The sequence below is a fragment of the Aquila chrysaetos genome, chromosome 9 (genome assembly GCF_900496995.4).
Source record: "Aquila chrysaetos chrysaetos chromosome 9, bAquChr1.4, whole genome shotgun sequence".
NCBI classification, from domain to species: Eukaryota; Metazoa; Chordata; class Aves; order Accipitriformes; family Accipitridae; genus Aquila; species Aquila chrysaetos.
Window position 1 is genome coordinate 20,028,325 of NC_044012.1, and position 17,020 is coordinate 20,045,344.

Consider the following 17,020-nt stretch of genomic DNA (forward strand, 5'->3'; position numbering starts at 1 on the left):
TGCAAACATGCAATATGGAGAAGGTACTGGAGAGGAAATGCTGGAGGCCCACAAGGGAAAATGTGGAGTAGAGAAGGATCAGTCTTTTACTGAGGAAAGAGAGCCCTTCTCTTAATGGTATCAAGAGTAGGTGCTGGGAACAGAAATGAACTCAGTGATGTGATCGGCCTAACAGTGGTATCCAGGCAAATAGGCCATTACAGAGTGGCACTACTGACTCTCTCTATTAACATTTTGTAATAGTGGTACGCTGAGCATCTGGTAAGTTCTGTTCAAGAGACCTTTTGTTGAAATTTATCCATTCAGGGAAAAACAAACTTCTTCCTGAAAACATTTGTTCAAATATGAAACTTCATGGAGTTACCAGTGAACACATAAATAACACATTTTGAAATGTGCAAGAAAAAGCAACATTTAATTGCACAATTCCAGTTGTGAACAAGAAATTACATAAATTCCCAAGGCTCCTATTCCTGTGGCATGTCCTGAAAAACACAACATCAGTGTATTGAGAATATTCTTGTTTTCTTTCAGAATTTAGAAGGCTTTTAGAAGTGGCTAAAGAGACTGCCAGGAATACGACATACTTAATGTCACTTTCCCAGTGACATTAATGGAAGTTGTGTCCATTCATAACATGTTTAACATTTATTACAAAAAAAAAAAACAACCAATGAATAAAAAGCTTGGGGGTTTTCATTGCTGCTGAGCCTGGCTGCAGAAAGGCTCTCTTACTGCATTTAGTTCATCCACTGAGGGTGGCCACTACACCACCTGTGCTGGAGTCGGAGACTTTCTTTGCTGAGAGTAGAGATGAGAAATCTCAACTTCTTCCTGAGGATGTACATGGTCCATCAAGCAGTGATGGAGATGAGTTTTATTTCACGTTCCTGGTACGGCAACGAAGACGACATTAAACCTAGCATATTTTAACTGTCCTTTTGAAAAGAATGGTGTTTTGAACACAGGACTATGGGACCTGCTGACTGAAAGAGAAGCTGGATTTTTATGTTGCTACTGTCTGTTTGGTTTTCAATGGTAAAGCAAGCAGTATGAAGGACCACATATTTGTGCTAGTAAATAAGGTTTTCAAATGTAATTCTGATGAGCAGAGGAGTTCAACACAAGAAAAACTCTAGCCTCTTCATTTGGCTTAGCAGAGGTACCTGGACATAGATAAGATTTCTTTTTTGTTTTATTTGTGATACAAATAACCTGTGGAGATGCCCTCAGCCTGCAAAATTTTCATCCAAATTCCATTTTAATCCAGCAATTTAGAATTGCCATATTGCATTTGGAGTAATTTCTGATTTTAAACTGAACATCAAGTGTTCATTTTAAACTCCAAAATTTAACTGAAAAATTGGCCCTGACTAGCAGGATAACATCTGAGTCTTGCTTCCTGAGGAGTTCAACAACTTCTGTGAGCTCTACTGTCTCCAAGAAATTCATAGATGTCACAGGCTAGGTACCCTAATGCAGCAGGTTTTAAGTCTCTGTATGAGTGTTTGACATGGGTTTCTTTGATGATGAGGGTATACAAAATGACTTGGACATCTGGGGTTGAAGCATGTCTAATTCTTCAGTTACAAAGGTGAGATCGATTTCTTGGTCAATTTTGGTATCTGTGAGATACACCTTAAAGCAAAAGAAATGTCAGCATCAAGAGCAGGTCAACTTTGCTAAAATATGTAGACTTTTTCCTCTAAACGTTTTATCTGTAGGACTATCGACTTCTACATTTTTTTTTTCTAAGTTGCCTTCTCTGCTTCTTAGAAAATTTGCCCAATTTAAAGACATTATTGTGTTTCCCTAAAAATAGTGACAGGCAAGTTGTAGTACCCAGTATTTGATTGCGGACACATGGTTAGTAATGAGATTTTAATTAGATTTTGATACTTAAGCCTGGTGTGAGAAGGGCCAGTCTCTTAATCGTGTTAGACTTTGAAGAGATTACAGGAGTGACTTTTTCCTCCTTACAGACTCTACACTAAGAGCTGCCTCTCTTTAACTAGATTGCGACACTAAATGTAACTTGATAAATGTTGGCACATATCTGTATTAGCTATAAAATCACACACACAAATTTACTCATTTTGCAACCCCACAGCACTGAATTGCAATATGAAAAAGGGCACCCCACACATACTCCTACTGCAATAAACTCTTGGCATAATCACAAATGTCCAATTAAACAAGCACTGTGAATTCTAACAGGATTTGTTCTGCTTTTTTTTTTTTTTTTTTTTATTCAGACTTCACTGACAGAGGTGGATTAACATGGAAATAAAACTGCCTCTAACTTCAGTCTCCCAGTAGTTTTCTCTGACTTGCTACTTCTGCGTAGGTCCGAAATCATAGGAAAGAGCATCTCTGTCACTTCTACTGTCCTTTTTGTTCTAACTTCATGCAAAATGAGTTTCAGGAAAATGAACACCAGTCCTGGTATTAGAGGAAAGCTAAAGGGGAGGGAAGTGCAGGGATGTAAATCCATCACCTTAGAGGGCATGTGGTCTAAAACTTATGACTTGGCATTCTTATCTCACATACCTATCCTTCCTCCACCTCTTCTCCAACAAGTACTAGTCTTTACGGCCACAAGACACATTTCAAGTAACTAAATTTGTCTTACACAGTTTTCAACAGCAATAGTGTTTATTTATGTACCTTAAAAATTGACATGTGCTTTAGATCAGAGGCTGTACTTTGAATTAATCTCCCTGAGTTTGCATATAAGTTTACATCCATGGGGGTCAAGGAGCCTTCAGAGTGAAAGATCTGTAACTGTTACAGAAAGAATAACCTCCTTTCTCCAAAGCCGCCATTCTAGGCTGCCATTGTACCCAAGGTCCAGTCTACACAGGAAGCCAGAAGGAGTTCTGTGCATGAGACGGCAGCAGATGCAAACATCAGAATTGGATTTAGCCATATTAGGATGTAGCCATACTGACTTTCAAGACAATGTTATGTACTCTCAGTATGCATTCTTAAGATTTGTGGGCTGATTGTACAAATGCTGAGGTAAAACACTTCTGTTTTACTCAGTGATGTGTTTTTTATAGCAGTTTCCGTTAATTACTGATATAACAGCTAGCAGAAAGAAAAAAGTAGATGAAGTGAGTATTCTGTCCCCAAACAGAAGGAGTAAATCATGCCTGTTTAAAGGAGTTGTTTTTAAAATATGAGAAAAAAAAAATTGTAGAAGCCATGCACCACTCTGGGAACAATATAACTGCTAAACTTTGCTCACAGCAGAATCTTACACAGCTTTAGCTTTAGCATGTGAAAAACAGGGTGTGGGAGTTAAACTGAATCCACCTGAGAGACTGGAGAGTCTGAATCCACCTGAAAGGCTGGAATAAAGCTCGTCTGCTTTTTATTTTCAGTATATTCGTTTTAGTTGGCTGGCCTGGCTGACCACTTCAATAAGCTCTTTTTAGGTGAGAAATATCTCCATAAATGCAAGTTGTTGAAAATGGTAATGAATGGAGCCCAACCAAACACACTTTTATGAAAAACAGAGCTGAAACCATTCTGACAAGACAAGAGTTGTGCTAGTTTAAAGTCCATAAATGATAAACAGGGCCATGCTTCACCCCTAGCACAGCTGGCCTCTGAGGAAGCTAATTGTACTTGTCCTTGAAAGAGAAAAGAGCAGATAAGCCACAAAGAGTTATATTGTGGGAACAGCTTGTATGGACTCTGGTAAAGGACATGAAAGGAGCCAACTAAAAATACATTCAGCCATGATTGTAGCCAGCTTATTTTGATGGGGACCATTTACATATTCCATTTAGATCTTTAATGTTTCTGTGGTGAATGTCTGTCTTTTTTTTTAAAGCCTCAGCAATTGATTCCTAATTAACTGGTTTTTTTTAATCTAATAGAAAGCAAATCAAGGTATTTAATCATAGCTGTAAATTTAAAAGCAGAATGAAAGAATTGTTACACTTATGAAATTGTTTCAGATGTATAACAAGAAAATCCTATGTATTTGGCTATATAAAGCAGGCGAGTTTGGCAAAGTACTGCATTCACATGACTTGCTGCCTTGTTACCTATATTAAGTCTTGAATTCAGAATTTATATCTCTCAATTTTAAGATGTAATTCTTATAATCTTTACTGTTGCTTGCAGATTGAGAGTGGGTCTTCTGTAGAAGTAGTAACTGCCTGACATTTGAAACACTCAACCAAAAATGAACTCACACAAACAGATTATGAGAAACTAAGAAGCAATAAACAAGATCGGTTCATAAGCTTCTTGACTTTGGGTTATTTTTTTTTTTTCTGTTTCTACAGACTATTTTTTCATTCACATGCTCTGCTGACTGCTGGTTTTGCCTCTTGTTGACACACAGCGCAAAGGCCTTCAGTTGTCAGAGAGAGACCACACGTCTTTAGCTTGACAACATCATATACAACATCATACACAACTACTCAATGTAAGTCACGGTCTGTACCACACAGACACTCTTGTATTAAGTTGCATGGAACTTAAGAGAGACAACATGAGAGAGGCTCACCTGAGCTCTTATGTTTTAGTTTGCTGAAGAGAAGAGCTTTTCAAAGGTATCACTTTTTGAAACTTAAATATCTGGGTCAGGTTGGAAAGAAGAACTTACCTTCACTCAGATTCACTGCCCTGACCTCCTGCAGAAGTGCCAAGGACAGGCCAACCCCATCTTACAAAAATATGAAGCTGGTGTTTCTCTTGAATCCTCCCAAAAAGAGGTGTATGCAGTGCATTCCCTACACTATGACAGCTATGGTTCAAATCCCTCCAATACTTTACTGTATTTGAACCTTGGAGATTGCTTTTTGTCTGGAGGTGTACACACAATATTGTGTCCTCCTGGCAATGGTATTTTATTGGCAAGGGAAGAAACTACATCAAGATGACATCTCCCAGCTTGGAGCTGGCAGTCAAAATATGTGGTGAATTGTCTACTTTGGTTCTTAAAAAGCATCATTTTATGAGGACTGACTTTGCCAGACATTTAACTTTTATCTCACATCCAATGCTGCAGTTTAAATAGGCATACCTTGTCACTGCTGCCAAAAGGCATGGTCCCATCCCATTGCTACATGGCTGTATGACTGCTTGTGCCAGCACAAAATGGGCAGAGGCAGAAGACACAAGAAGAAGCAGGAGAGGGCAGGCAGGACTGCCTCCAGAATCAGTAGCAAGCTACAGCAATTCAAAACCTTTCATGAAATTCCCTAGATTTGAGCTGAGAGGAATGTTGAGCAAGAATTACATGGTTATATGCATATCTGACAGCAGAAACAGACACCTCCTGGGTTGGGTGAAAGGAAACAGATTAATAGTATCCAAGCATTGGATATTCATGCATCAAAATGGTAGCTTGCTGCTTTCATCTCCCTGTTGAAACTAACCCAGAATATCCTGTCATAGATCCTGACTGCCTTCACCCAGAATATTAGGTGCCCAGCTGGTATTTTCTTCTTTTAGCAATTCTGTAAGAACACTTTCTTTGATAAGATAAATCAATTTTTGTTTTACTTATTTAACAATGGATGAGATTTATGCAGCATACAGTCCCATCTTCTCCCTCTTAACATTTCTTTTAATGGCATAGAATCACTGGCCTACTTGCATGACACAGACCTCTAAAAGGTTGAGACCTCTGCCTGAGGTCTCTAACTTTTGTTATTAACCCCTTAGCAATGCCATCTCTGTGGGCCATGGAGACATCCTACTGCATTTCTGTTTCACTAGTGACATCTGTACTATTGACATTGCCAGGGAATAGCAGAAATCATTGCAAGCTGGAGAGCCTCAGACCTCATGGTGTCAAGTACTGACAGCTATCTTGGGAATCCCACAAGATAGTGCAGAGAAGTGAAAGAGAACCTCAGACAAAGCCCTGTGCAGAGATAAAATAGGGACACCTCCCATTGCCACTCAACACTAGCCAGGTACCCATTTACTTTTGAAATTGTCCTGTTTGCTCAGCCTTTCACTCATTTCTCAGCTCAGATTTAGCCCATCACACATCGTAAGCGCAGTGGCTGGCTGGCACTTCTTGAAGCACTAGGACAGGCTTGCTTCAGGAACTGACAAAAGAAATGAATATCAGGCCTGCCAGGAATAAGCAGGATCTGCCCGGCTGGCAGGCGGCTTTCCCAGCTAGAGGACGAGACATGCCCTTATGACACTTTTCCCAACAGCAAGCGGCCTGCTTGCATTATTTTAAGAGTGGAGAGATAATTTTGGACAGAAGTTGCCAACCTTAGACTCCATTTTAGTTGATTGTCCACTAGCAGGGTGCATTCTGCTTGAAGAGCTGCCTGAGCTTGGAATATAGAGCGTGAGTATGACGGGATATTTTCTTCAAAATCCCATCACCTGCTGGACTGCGCTGTAGTTCTGACGGCTGCTGTCTGATGTGGCAAATCCAGAGCGAAGGCATACCTCTCCCCAGGGAAAAGCAGCACTTTGTATTGGCAGCATCTGCCTACAGACCTGGGCCAGTGACTATACGGGGGGATAATTACTCCAGAACAGAACAAGCACTTCTGACCTCCAGAGCACAGCATGAGGCAGTTTTCCCCTTCCCAAGGGAACTACTGAAGAAGCAAACATTATTATGGATGACGCAGATGAGAAAATGAGAAATGGGGACAGGGGAGGAGGACGTATTGTTTAAATGGAATTTTTTTAATTTATCACGTTTCATTTCCTATCAGCGCATCTAGAATTCAAAGAAGTACTGTTTAGATGAATAGCATGAAAAATGACCGCTCAACATTAATTTCCAAATAATCTGGGTAACTGCTGTGGCATTTCTTCAGGCCTGGGGAACCACCAAAGGAGGCAGCCTGGTGCCCTCTGGTGGGCTTTCCTGGCTAAGGCAAAACGTGTCTCAGACCATTTCCGTGCTATGAAAACCAGGGGAGCAACACGCTGCTCCTCACAGAAAGTAAAACAGCTCTCTGATTGCAGGTTTTTTTGATTGCGAGTTTTTTGGAGGTGAAAGATAAAGCAAACTGACATCTTTGTGCTACCGTTGGATTCTTTTAATCACTGATTATTAAAACTATACCATAGAGGTTTTAAGTGTAATTCTCTATACTTGTATTCAAAGAGCTTAAATCAACTTCGTCATGTTGCATTTTAATTGCAATGTTCTCATCTCCTTACCAAAAAAAGGTTTTCGCATAGGGACAGGAATGGAAGATGACCATTCAGTTACCTTCACAGAAGCTGACTCAACTAGAAATTACCTTTTTCATCGATGTTTTTCTTACACAGCCTTTTCCATGCTACTTCTGGTTTTCACTGACATGCACCCTTAGACTCTGCACTTCAGCGTAAGCTAAGTCTCAGAGGAACTTATTTTGAACCTTGTATGTATAGAGATGTCTTACATAATTGGAGCCTATTAAATCCTTAGGGTCCACACAATGCTGATTTAGGCTTTTAGTCCACATTGCATAGAATCATCTCTGAAAACCTAATCTGATGTATCTGTAAGGATATCCACTTGGTTGGTTTGATGTTAAAAACACAATAAAGCCCCAGACAGGTTACTTGGGTGAGGTAATAGATAGCACTGAAATGCTTTTGTGAGGTGGAGTTATGTCATCCAAATGCATGAAATTTCATAAGGAATAAGGGTATATATTTCTCAGCATGTTTATATTAGAAGTTTACATTTGGTAAAAGAAAGTTACTATCTCATAGTTAGACCTACAAAAGTCTGAGGAGTAAAAAAGTTTTCATAAATTTTTTTTAATTACTCCTATAAAAGAATGCTTGCAAATAGGTCTTAACTACCATGATTGCTGTACACTAGCATACTACTAACTCAGTCCTCTGAAGATGTAAAAATGATCTATTTACAAATAGCACACTATTTACAAATAAGCAAGCTTTATTCCTTCCATTGGTTTTAAAATGTGACTGAAATGAATTTTGGTGTTCACCACCCAAAAAAGCAGACTGTGGTTAAAAAAAATAAAAAATATCCAGTAGAGAGCACACCCTAGAGTTGTTCCCTGGCTGTTGTCTTGCAGGGATCTTGCACACACCGATACAATCCTGCTGCCATCCTATTTCGCAGAGAGAACAAACGTAGGCTTTAACTATAAAACTCTTATAAAAACATTTTTTATTACGTTATTCTTATTCAAGATAAAAGCCTGGATAGTTTCTCAGATTTCTGTCTCACAAACTGGTCCTGCTGGTATCAGTGAAACAACCAGGAGTACTATCACAACAGGGTTGACAAAACGAGTATACCAACTAGCAAGAGCACATGGGGTCAGAGAAATGTGTCGGTCCCCACCTTTCTTCCCATACTACTAATGCATCGTTAGCTCACACATGTCCCTTGTATGGAATTACCGCTTTCCCAGGCAGCCCGGAATCTTGAGCAGGTACCAGCCTGCATGTGTTTCATAGTCTACAGGTGGGGAGTTCTACCTGGCTATTACATACGGTAGTAACTCCAGACCTGGGAGCCTTTACTCACTCAGGCATGCCACCAGGCTGCTTTAAAGACTAAGCTGGCACCTCCACCATGCCAGTACCTGTGCCATTTGGGCAAGCACCAACATGCCCCCAGCACCTTCCCCTCACACAGTGGATCCACAGGTGCTGATGCAGTGAAGTCAGATCACAGCAATGCTGCGCAGGGAAGGACAGATGGGTTTTCCTAGGTAATTCACCATAGCACACAGAACAGAGAATAGGTTCAAAGTGTATGCAACATTTTATTGAAAAAATACGAATGTTCTGTACATAAAGTACAACTCAATGGGTTTGACAGATCTCCAGAGACTTATTGGCTAATATAGGTCTTCTTTTCTTCTTTTTCCTCTAAGGGCATAAAGCATACAATGAAGCAGCAGGTCCCCTGTACTTGTGCAAGTGCAATCCCCTCGCTGTGCGTGCAGCATAGCACCTGGGTCTACACACGGGACTCCAACATGCTCAATGTACTTTGATGGATGGTCTGCAAGAAATTTAAAGCATGGAAGAACTGCACAGGACTGGTCCTTCAATTCACTGATGATTCAAAATTTATTGTGAGATCTCTATTATCCTAAACAGTCTGCAGCTGCATATCCAATATTTCTGACAAATAAATACAAAAATAAATAGGGATCTGGCCTCACAGAACCTCAAGTCTCAGAAGCAACACAATTTGTAGCAAGCTACATACATAATTTCAACTATATCAACATAATTTATTTAAATCTCTATCAATAAATGTATTAAAAGTATAAATTCTTACCCAATACTGAGAGTTTAGTTCTGGAAATAAACCCAGAAAAACAAAGCTTTTTCAGTCCTCTCTTACAATTTAGTGTGCTCTTAGAAAATGCTTTGTAGCTGAACTTCAGCAGAAACTAGCTGCTATATTAATGTAATTCTATCCCCCAAACCTAATATAAAAAGCTTTTAAAATCTTTTTACAGTAACTGGCTTTCATGTCCTAACTTTACATACAGTTACTAAAAATACTGCACATAGCAGTGCTGACTAAAAATAGGTTTAGTGTTAAAACTACATGCACAAATGCTGGAGTACCAAAGCAGAAACTGAATAATGTGGCAGCTTCACAATTAACTTATGTTGCTAATTGGATGGTGTAACAATACTGCAATCCCAAAAGATATGTATGTTGCAAATGGAAAGACAATGAATAGGACTGGATGAGGATAAAGTTAGGCAAAAAACCTTTTTTTCTTCTCCATTTAAAACTGGAATGTCCGTTATCGCCAAGAAGGTAAATGTAGACCCAGCGTTAGAAGCTTGTACTAAATCAGGAGTAAATTGTGATGACTTCTCGGCCACCTCCTCTAACAAGTAATACTCTCTCCAGACCCTCAGTCAAGACCTCAAGAAACTCCATATCTGTTTCAGTAAAGTCAAGGAAATATCAAAACCAAAATACACAGTGATTAGCCTCTGTATTGGGTTTATGTGGCAAGGTTTTGGTAGTGGGGAGGCTGCAGGGGCACCCTCTGTGAGATGAGACCAGGGGCTGCCCTCATGTCACACAGGGCCAGTTTCAGCCTGCTCCAAAATGAACCCGCTACTGCCCAAAGCTGAACCAGTCAGCGATGCTGGCAGCACCAGGTTACACAGTCACACTCCCTCCCAGCCGCTCTCTGTGAATATTGCATGTTTTTTCAGTCACAGTGGCTCAGCCTCTCCAGGGAAGGGTGGAAGAATAAGCATCCTCACCCATAACCTCAAGTTTAAAATCTCTCCTGAGCTACAGTAGCTGTGGTTGAAACCCCCTTATGCTAAAAGGAATGTTTTTATCCTTTTTTTGGCCAGCACACTGTTGTGAAACAGCCGTTGCTACTACTGCTATCTAGATTTAGGAGAAAATGATCATTTGGTCCATGACTTGTGACATATATCTTTTGGCACAGGCCAGTGAAAGGCTTGCTAATTTAATGGTACAAACCAAGGCTGAAGAGCAGCTGTGGACAGAGAACTGCCATACCAACAGGCTCAGCAGATCAAAACCCTCAGCTCTGGCCTTGCTTAGGGGTGTGGTGCAAGTATCCCTCTAAGTGCCTAAATACTATGGGTTTGAATGTTGGTCTTACCGGAGTATTGCACATGGAGCAACGCTCCCAAATTCTGATGTGTGAGCTATGCCTGAGATAGGTCCACTCCTTTGGGACTTCCTGTTTATTCGAGCTGAGACAGTGAGTGCTCTGCCCAGAGCACTAGCTGCTGTGAATGCCTTCTTGAACATCTGCTACATCCACTATTGAGAATTAAATTAAATTTAATGAATAAATAAATAAAATCAAGTAAGACTTTAGACAAGACTGAATTCAAACCTACAAGGCTTCCAGAGCAACCAGTGGCAACTTTTACTTTAAGCAATTACTACATAACAGCCACAAGCCACCACCCTCCACTCAGTGGACACTTTTTCACATATTACAGCTTGACAGCATTTGTGACAAAATGAATTCAAGAGCACAGGTTAAAGAAAGATCTTCAATATGGATCAGGCCTTGCCTGAAAGGATACAGTTTTCATCACCATCAGTATTCTTTGGAGGACCAGGCATGTTGAGGAGAACAAGTCTGGCATCATGGGATCTATTTACAATAACTTCATTTAGTTTCACTGCTGTGTGCATTCTGCGGACATTAGACTGGTTCCTGTAGAAGAAGCACATTCAGACTGACTGTTGGAAACATGCCCCTGAAAACTGAATTACTAAAAAGCCCCTTAAAAGCATACCTTAAATCTCCTAAATACCCTGTCAAGTGTCAACTCAACACACAGTAAATATTTTCAAACTTAATGTAGATACAAAAGAGGTATCACAGAGTTCTTCAGGTACAGCTAGTCCATTGGTTTTAAGATCCTTGCCTCGAGTCAAGTCTCCAGTTTACAAAGTTATATTGCTTTTCAAGAAACGTATTTTATAAAGATGATTTAGTCTTGCATAGGAAGTTAAAACACATTTGCACAAGGGGACATGCTCTTCAACCGTGGACACTTGTGACTGCAGAGCCTTCCCTTTGGCAGCCCTCTCCAGATCCCCTCACTCCCATAGCAGCACAGTCCACACACCTCTCCGGACTCAGTACTGGAAAACTCTTTTCTCAGAGACCCATTGGAACCAAGTAGGAGACTGGCACCATTGCGCTCAGTCCACACTTCCCGTGAGCGCACTTGTCGTTTTGTGTTGAACAGCAGTTGACATCTCCAGAGAAAGCCTGGTTTCCTACAGATCTGTGGGCTGGAATGCAGCCTACGTACAAATGGCTGGATGTATGTCTGCTTATGGGGTTTTTCTGGTGTATAATAAGGATTTTAACCTTTCCTTCAGTTGGACACTAATCAACATCTCTGCCTGGCTATTTACAAGAAACACTTATGACCCAAGTATCTTTAAAATCTCAATCATGCTTTCAAATTTGAGTAGCCACTTGGTTCAAAAGTTATGGGAGAGAAGGGAATAGATGCAGCATGATCTCATAAGCCTCTGCTCCTTAAGAATCCAGGCTAAGAGAGGTAACGGGATTAATTATTCAGAATGTATTATCACAAAATAACACCAATTCATCCAGGAACAGAACTGGAAAGTATCCTTCAGGGATTTTGAGCCAGGGAATGTCTCCTTCCTACAGGAAATCAACCATTAGTTTGGTAACGTAAAAGGAAAAACAGTACAGAAATAGACTTATCAAAGGGAAAATATACCTGCAGCTTTGAGGATTTTCCACTTGGTTTTTTTTTTTCTTCATTTTAATATATTAAAACCAAATATTAGTAGAAAGGAATCAAATATGAATCTATAGTTTTGTTAATTCAGCTTTACATGTTATGAGTGAAAATCTTTAATAACCTTGCCGCTCTTCCCAATATTTAGGTTTGCAAAGAAATATTTTATATAGACAGAAAATAGAAGATGCAAAGGTAAGAATAGCGTTTATTATACTAACAGCACAATTTATCCACTGTGAATTACCTCTCTGTTATTTCATGTTCTTACTTAATTTAGAGCAAGGACATCCTCTGTGTTCCCCACATCAGCTTCAGAAAGCCAGGGACAACAAAAAGGCCAGCTTATGTTTACAGGAAGTGAGAAGAAACCAGCACCAGAAACAATATACTGTTATTAACTACATAGTTTTGGAAAAGGAATTGAAAACTAAAGATTTGGTATTCTCTAAAGTGACATTTAAAATTGGCATCTCCCCAGTGATTTGAAGGTGTAGGCTCTAAGAAAGGGTTTGTTTAGTGTCCAGAAACTGCCAGAAATAACATCATAGTGGAGTTGTGGAATGAGAGTTTCTCTCAATAAGTAATGTTTCCCACTTCTTGTGTCATATTCTGCTTAAGAAAATAGGTTCAGACCTGTAATTGTTTTCTATCCTGACTTAGTTCTTGCCAGGACAACTCTTGTAGTTTGTTACATGCTATTTATGATACTTAGCTTAAGTGGCTAATCCTCCTCCCTTTAAAAACATTGCTAAGACTGCTCAACTCTAAGTCCTTTTCTTTTCTTCCATAATTACATATAGTTTTCCTGCTTTTAGTTGAGAAAATGAAGTCTTCCCTCTCAACCATCTTAATGTACTTCTAAGTTAAATAACAAACTTACAAGTTTTCCCACTCTCTGAAAGCATGGAAGAGGAAAAAGTACAGGTAGTTAACACCAAATTCAGCAGAATTTCTACAGTATGATTCAGCCTAAAACAGATTTGAATTCTCACTGATTTATTAGGAAGAAAACTCTGGCATTTTGCCAAGTATGCAAAACTGACTGAGTGAACTCTTTGTGTAACACATAGTACATCAAAGAGGTCATAGGAGATTCACACATTTTCATACAAAGCCAAAATAGAGCTTTACTTCTTGCTATTCAAGGGGCACACACGTAGTAATACTAAGGCTGTTGTTCCATGTCAGTGCTCCTTCAACAGCGAGTCTATCTTAGAGGGTTTCATCACACACATATTCTATTCACAGTCATTCATCACCATCTCCACATGAGATCGTGAAATTATCAGTCTTTTTTTAAATTCTGATTAGATCAGTGAAATTATCAGTCTGGTTTTTAATTGTGTGTTTTGTGGAGGTATTTGGGAGACAGGAGGAAAGTTATAATAGGGTTTAACAGCTCCAATTTAGAATTTGATTATACCAAGTAAAATATGGAGGGATGTGTGCCACATTTAATTGGTTAGAGATTTCTCAGGAGGCTAACTGCTGTCTTTTCAGTAGTCAGGTCTCAATGTTTATTGCATAAGTCTAAACCAAGGATTAGGAGACAAAAGATAATAAAAGCACAGCACATCTAGAGTTCCAGGAGGTGCAAGCTGTTGATTTAGACAAGACTCACGGCTTAATGCTGATGAGATCTCTAAAGCTTCCCACAGCACTGCCTCGGTTCCGCTTCTCAGCATCACATTTCTCTTTTGTCCAGGTCATCTGGATGTTCTCAGGAACTGGGTCCCCCTCATCTTCTTCATCTGAGTAGAGACTCTCCAGACGTGCTATTGAATGTCTGTCTTTTACCAGCTGAGCCTAGAGGGCACATGAATGACAACTGAACTCAGAGACTTCATTTTACATTCTCTGGTTCTGTTTAAGCAATGGAAGACTTTTTGTTCCATTGCATCCTTTATTTTTTACAGTCAGTTTAGTCTTTAGGACAGCTCTGATACCAGGCATCTGCCCTAGCCAATAATCTTACATACCAAACTGACTTTAAACAGTTTTGATGGGTGTAAGCCATGCCCAGTTTGGACTAACAGAGGCCTGTATCTATACAAGAAAAAAAGACAGTCTAGCTCACATCATGACATGGTCTGAAACAATGGATAAGTCTGACTCAAAATTGACAACAAAAAAAATATTGGACAAACACATGCAGAAAAATTAGATCATCTGCACCTTTCATAGCTATGTGTCCTAACACTCCAAACTGGAATGAAATCTTCAGTAGGAAAACAGAATACTATAAATTGAGACAAACCCCGGACATCCCACATAAAGCAAAAACAAGGTCAAGAAAGGGTCGAGACTTACATCCTCAAGTCATCAAGTATCATTTACATCACAAAGGGGAACAAACAAATCGTTTCTACAGCATGTATACTGCCATCATTTTCCCCCCAAACAAGTAATTTCTAGCATGGTTTTGCAAGTACAGCCAGGCTATTCAATGACTACATGCAATTTTGGGAAACAAAAAAGCTACACTGAAAGTATTTCCTTAGAGCAGCAGCTATATAAAACGCTACTAGGAAAGCGCTTTGTCATCCACCTCAGCAGCCCATAGCAATCAACCACAAATGACATACCTCCCTTTCCCTCTCTGTTTTTGTCAGCCTCATTTGCCTCAGCATCTGAGATCTCTGCTCCATCATAAGAGTTCTCTCATAAGTATATGCTGAGATATCACTATTGTGCTGCAGAAATAAGAAAAAAATACTGTGCTTGTAATCAAGTCATAACCAAATACCACCATTTGCATCATAAAGTGAAAAACAGGCTCAAATTCCTTACCATTTCTACCACTTCTACCTCTGCCTCTATTCGGAGCTGATAGAGGAAAGTAGCCAAGTCCTTCTTCATCTGGATGCTGTTATCATCCATCTGAGCTACAGTAAAAATTCTCATTTTGCATTTTCTCCAAACCTGGTGAGGGAATGTACACTCTCAGTATTTGAACCAATAATATTTTACTCTAAGAAACAGCAACTTATCAATATATCCGCTCTCGTGTATCAATACAGGCTCTACTACTGGACCTTGTTTCTTTAAAGTAACACACACAGAAGTAGCTGAGTGACAAACATTCTTTGGATAGCTCCTTACTTTGTGCTGTTTGAGAAGAAAAGGAAGCAACATCAACATGCCTCCATCATGCACAATCCACCACACATCAATGTTGCCTTCATTGTAACGCTCATGGTTGCTGGGGTAGAAGGACACATTTTTGGGAACCAGCAGAGCCAGATGGGCTGCAGTTGTGCAGCGAACAGTACCTGCCAAAAAGAGGAAGAACAAACAGTTACTTCCAATTCTGCAAGTGATCTATGGTTTAAAAAAAAAGTTACTCACTGAGCAAATGTCAGCAAAGCATAAAAGTCATCACTTACGTAAAGAAAAGTATGTACAGCAAAGCTTGTATAGACAGGTTGGAGCAAATGACAAAGCTAGGATAAAGCAGACTTAGAGGAACACAAGGCCTATTTCATGTTTGAAATAAAAGCAGCAATCTTCAAAGCTAAGTATGAGGAGAAAGCATCTGCTCTGTTCTAACTTGACTGTGTTAAGTAACTGGACCATAGGAGAAGGACAGGGATATAGGCAAGGACAGTCTTAGCTCCAGTAGTGAAGAGATGAATAGGTTAAGACCTGTGAAAAGACAGAGATTAGCTAGGAAACAAATTACAGTTTGCCATTAAACCAGTATCTCTCAAATCCGTAATTTTTTCAGCATTCATTAGATGAATTTTAGCTGCTAGATTAATCTTTGACGATCTTTCACAGGTCTTTTACCTACGAGAAGTGGTATTTCAAACATAGAGCAGTTTTGCAAGAAATTAGTTTACTTCACAATCAATACTAGTCAAAACAGACTGAAAACCAAAACCAATTTCACAAGGATTCTGTTAAAATCCCCTGCGTGTACCATGTGTGTAATAAATATCTCTGTTCACAATCTTTGATCACAGAGAACCTTTAAAGCTCACCTATAAAGGTCTTCCATGACCTTGGATCTTCACTTTGCCGCCAGCCATATGGCCATCCCAAAACCACAGTATTGTGTTTCATGCCACCTAGTCCACAGGACTGGATCAAGTGGGCAATTCCTTCTCGAACTTTATTGGCTACAACTACTTGACAAAATCCCTTCACCTTCTCAATGTCCATCATATTCTTAATAGTCTGCAAGACAGACAAGGAAAAGGAACTCTTAAGTATTTCTCTATCATGTGATTACAACGTAAATTCCTGGTTCACATGTCCACAGGTAAAACACATTTCAAGGCAAAGTTCTGCTCATCCACTTTCCTTAATAAAACAGAAGAGAAAATACCCACTAATTGTGAATAATACTTGTTTAAAACACACATAGTTCCCTTCCAAACATAATTATTTCTAATGGATTAAGATAAGGGTTTTTTTGGTTTGTGCTATAATCTCTTATTCATAGTAGTAATTAGTGATACCTGTGTTACTATCTCACTTTCAATTTTCTAATCCTAAAACACTCACCTTTTTAAACCCAAGGTCAATTAACTTCATTCAGATTTCCAGTTTCAGATTTCTACGTAACATGCTGTGTTATTATAGTCAACTTACAAATATAAGCACCACCCCCCCACACCTATCAAGAATACCATACCCTTTGTTTAAAAACTAAACAAACCTGGTCAACACATTGGCCTATGAATTAGTTTTCCCTTTATAACAGTTTTCCTGTATAAAAAGCCTCTGGGGAAGAAAGCAGTGATGTGCTGGCTGATACTATACAGATGTAAACGGA

The 17,020-nt window shown here is 39.5% G+C and overlaps 1 protein-coding gene across 6 annotated transcripts in view; it reads right to left on the minus strand.

Annotated features, from left to right (window-relative positions):
* Positions 1–8,721: 8,721 nt before the first annotated feature.
* The window catches only part of SLC12A4 (solute carrier family 12 member 4), a 49,596-nt gene continuing 41,297 nt past the window's right edge, over positions 8,722–17,020 (minus strand). For 4 of the 6 annotated variants that reach the window (XM_030024776.2, XM_030024778.2, XM_041125801.1 and 1 more), the window contains 8 exons: positions 16,224–16,419; positions 15,343–15,512; positions 15,031–15,162; positions 14,826–14,933; positions 13,862–14,046; positions 13,121–13,135; positions 11,032–11,165; positions 8,722–9,888 (listed from right to left, as the gene is read on the minus strand). In XM_030024776.2, coding sequence (XP_029880636.2) covers positions 9,797–9,888; positions 11,032–11,165; positions 13,121–13,135; positions 13,862–14,046; positions 14,826–14,933; positions 15,031–15,162; positions 15,343–15,512; positions 16,224–16,419 — 1,032 coding nt within the window. In that variant the 3' untranslated portion in view covers positions 8,722–9,796. The remainder of the gene's footprint in view (positions 9,889–11,031; positions 11,166–13,120; positions 13,136–13,861; positions 14,047–14,825; positions 14,934–15,030; positions 15,163–15,342; positions 15,513–16,223; positions 16,420–17,020) is intronic. The other 2 variants (XM_030024777.2, XM_030024780.2) reach the window with 1 other exon arrangement.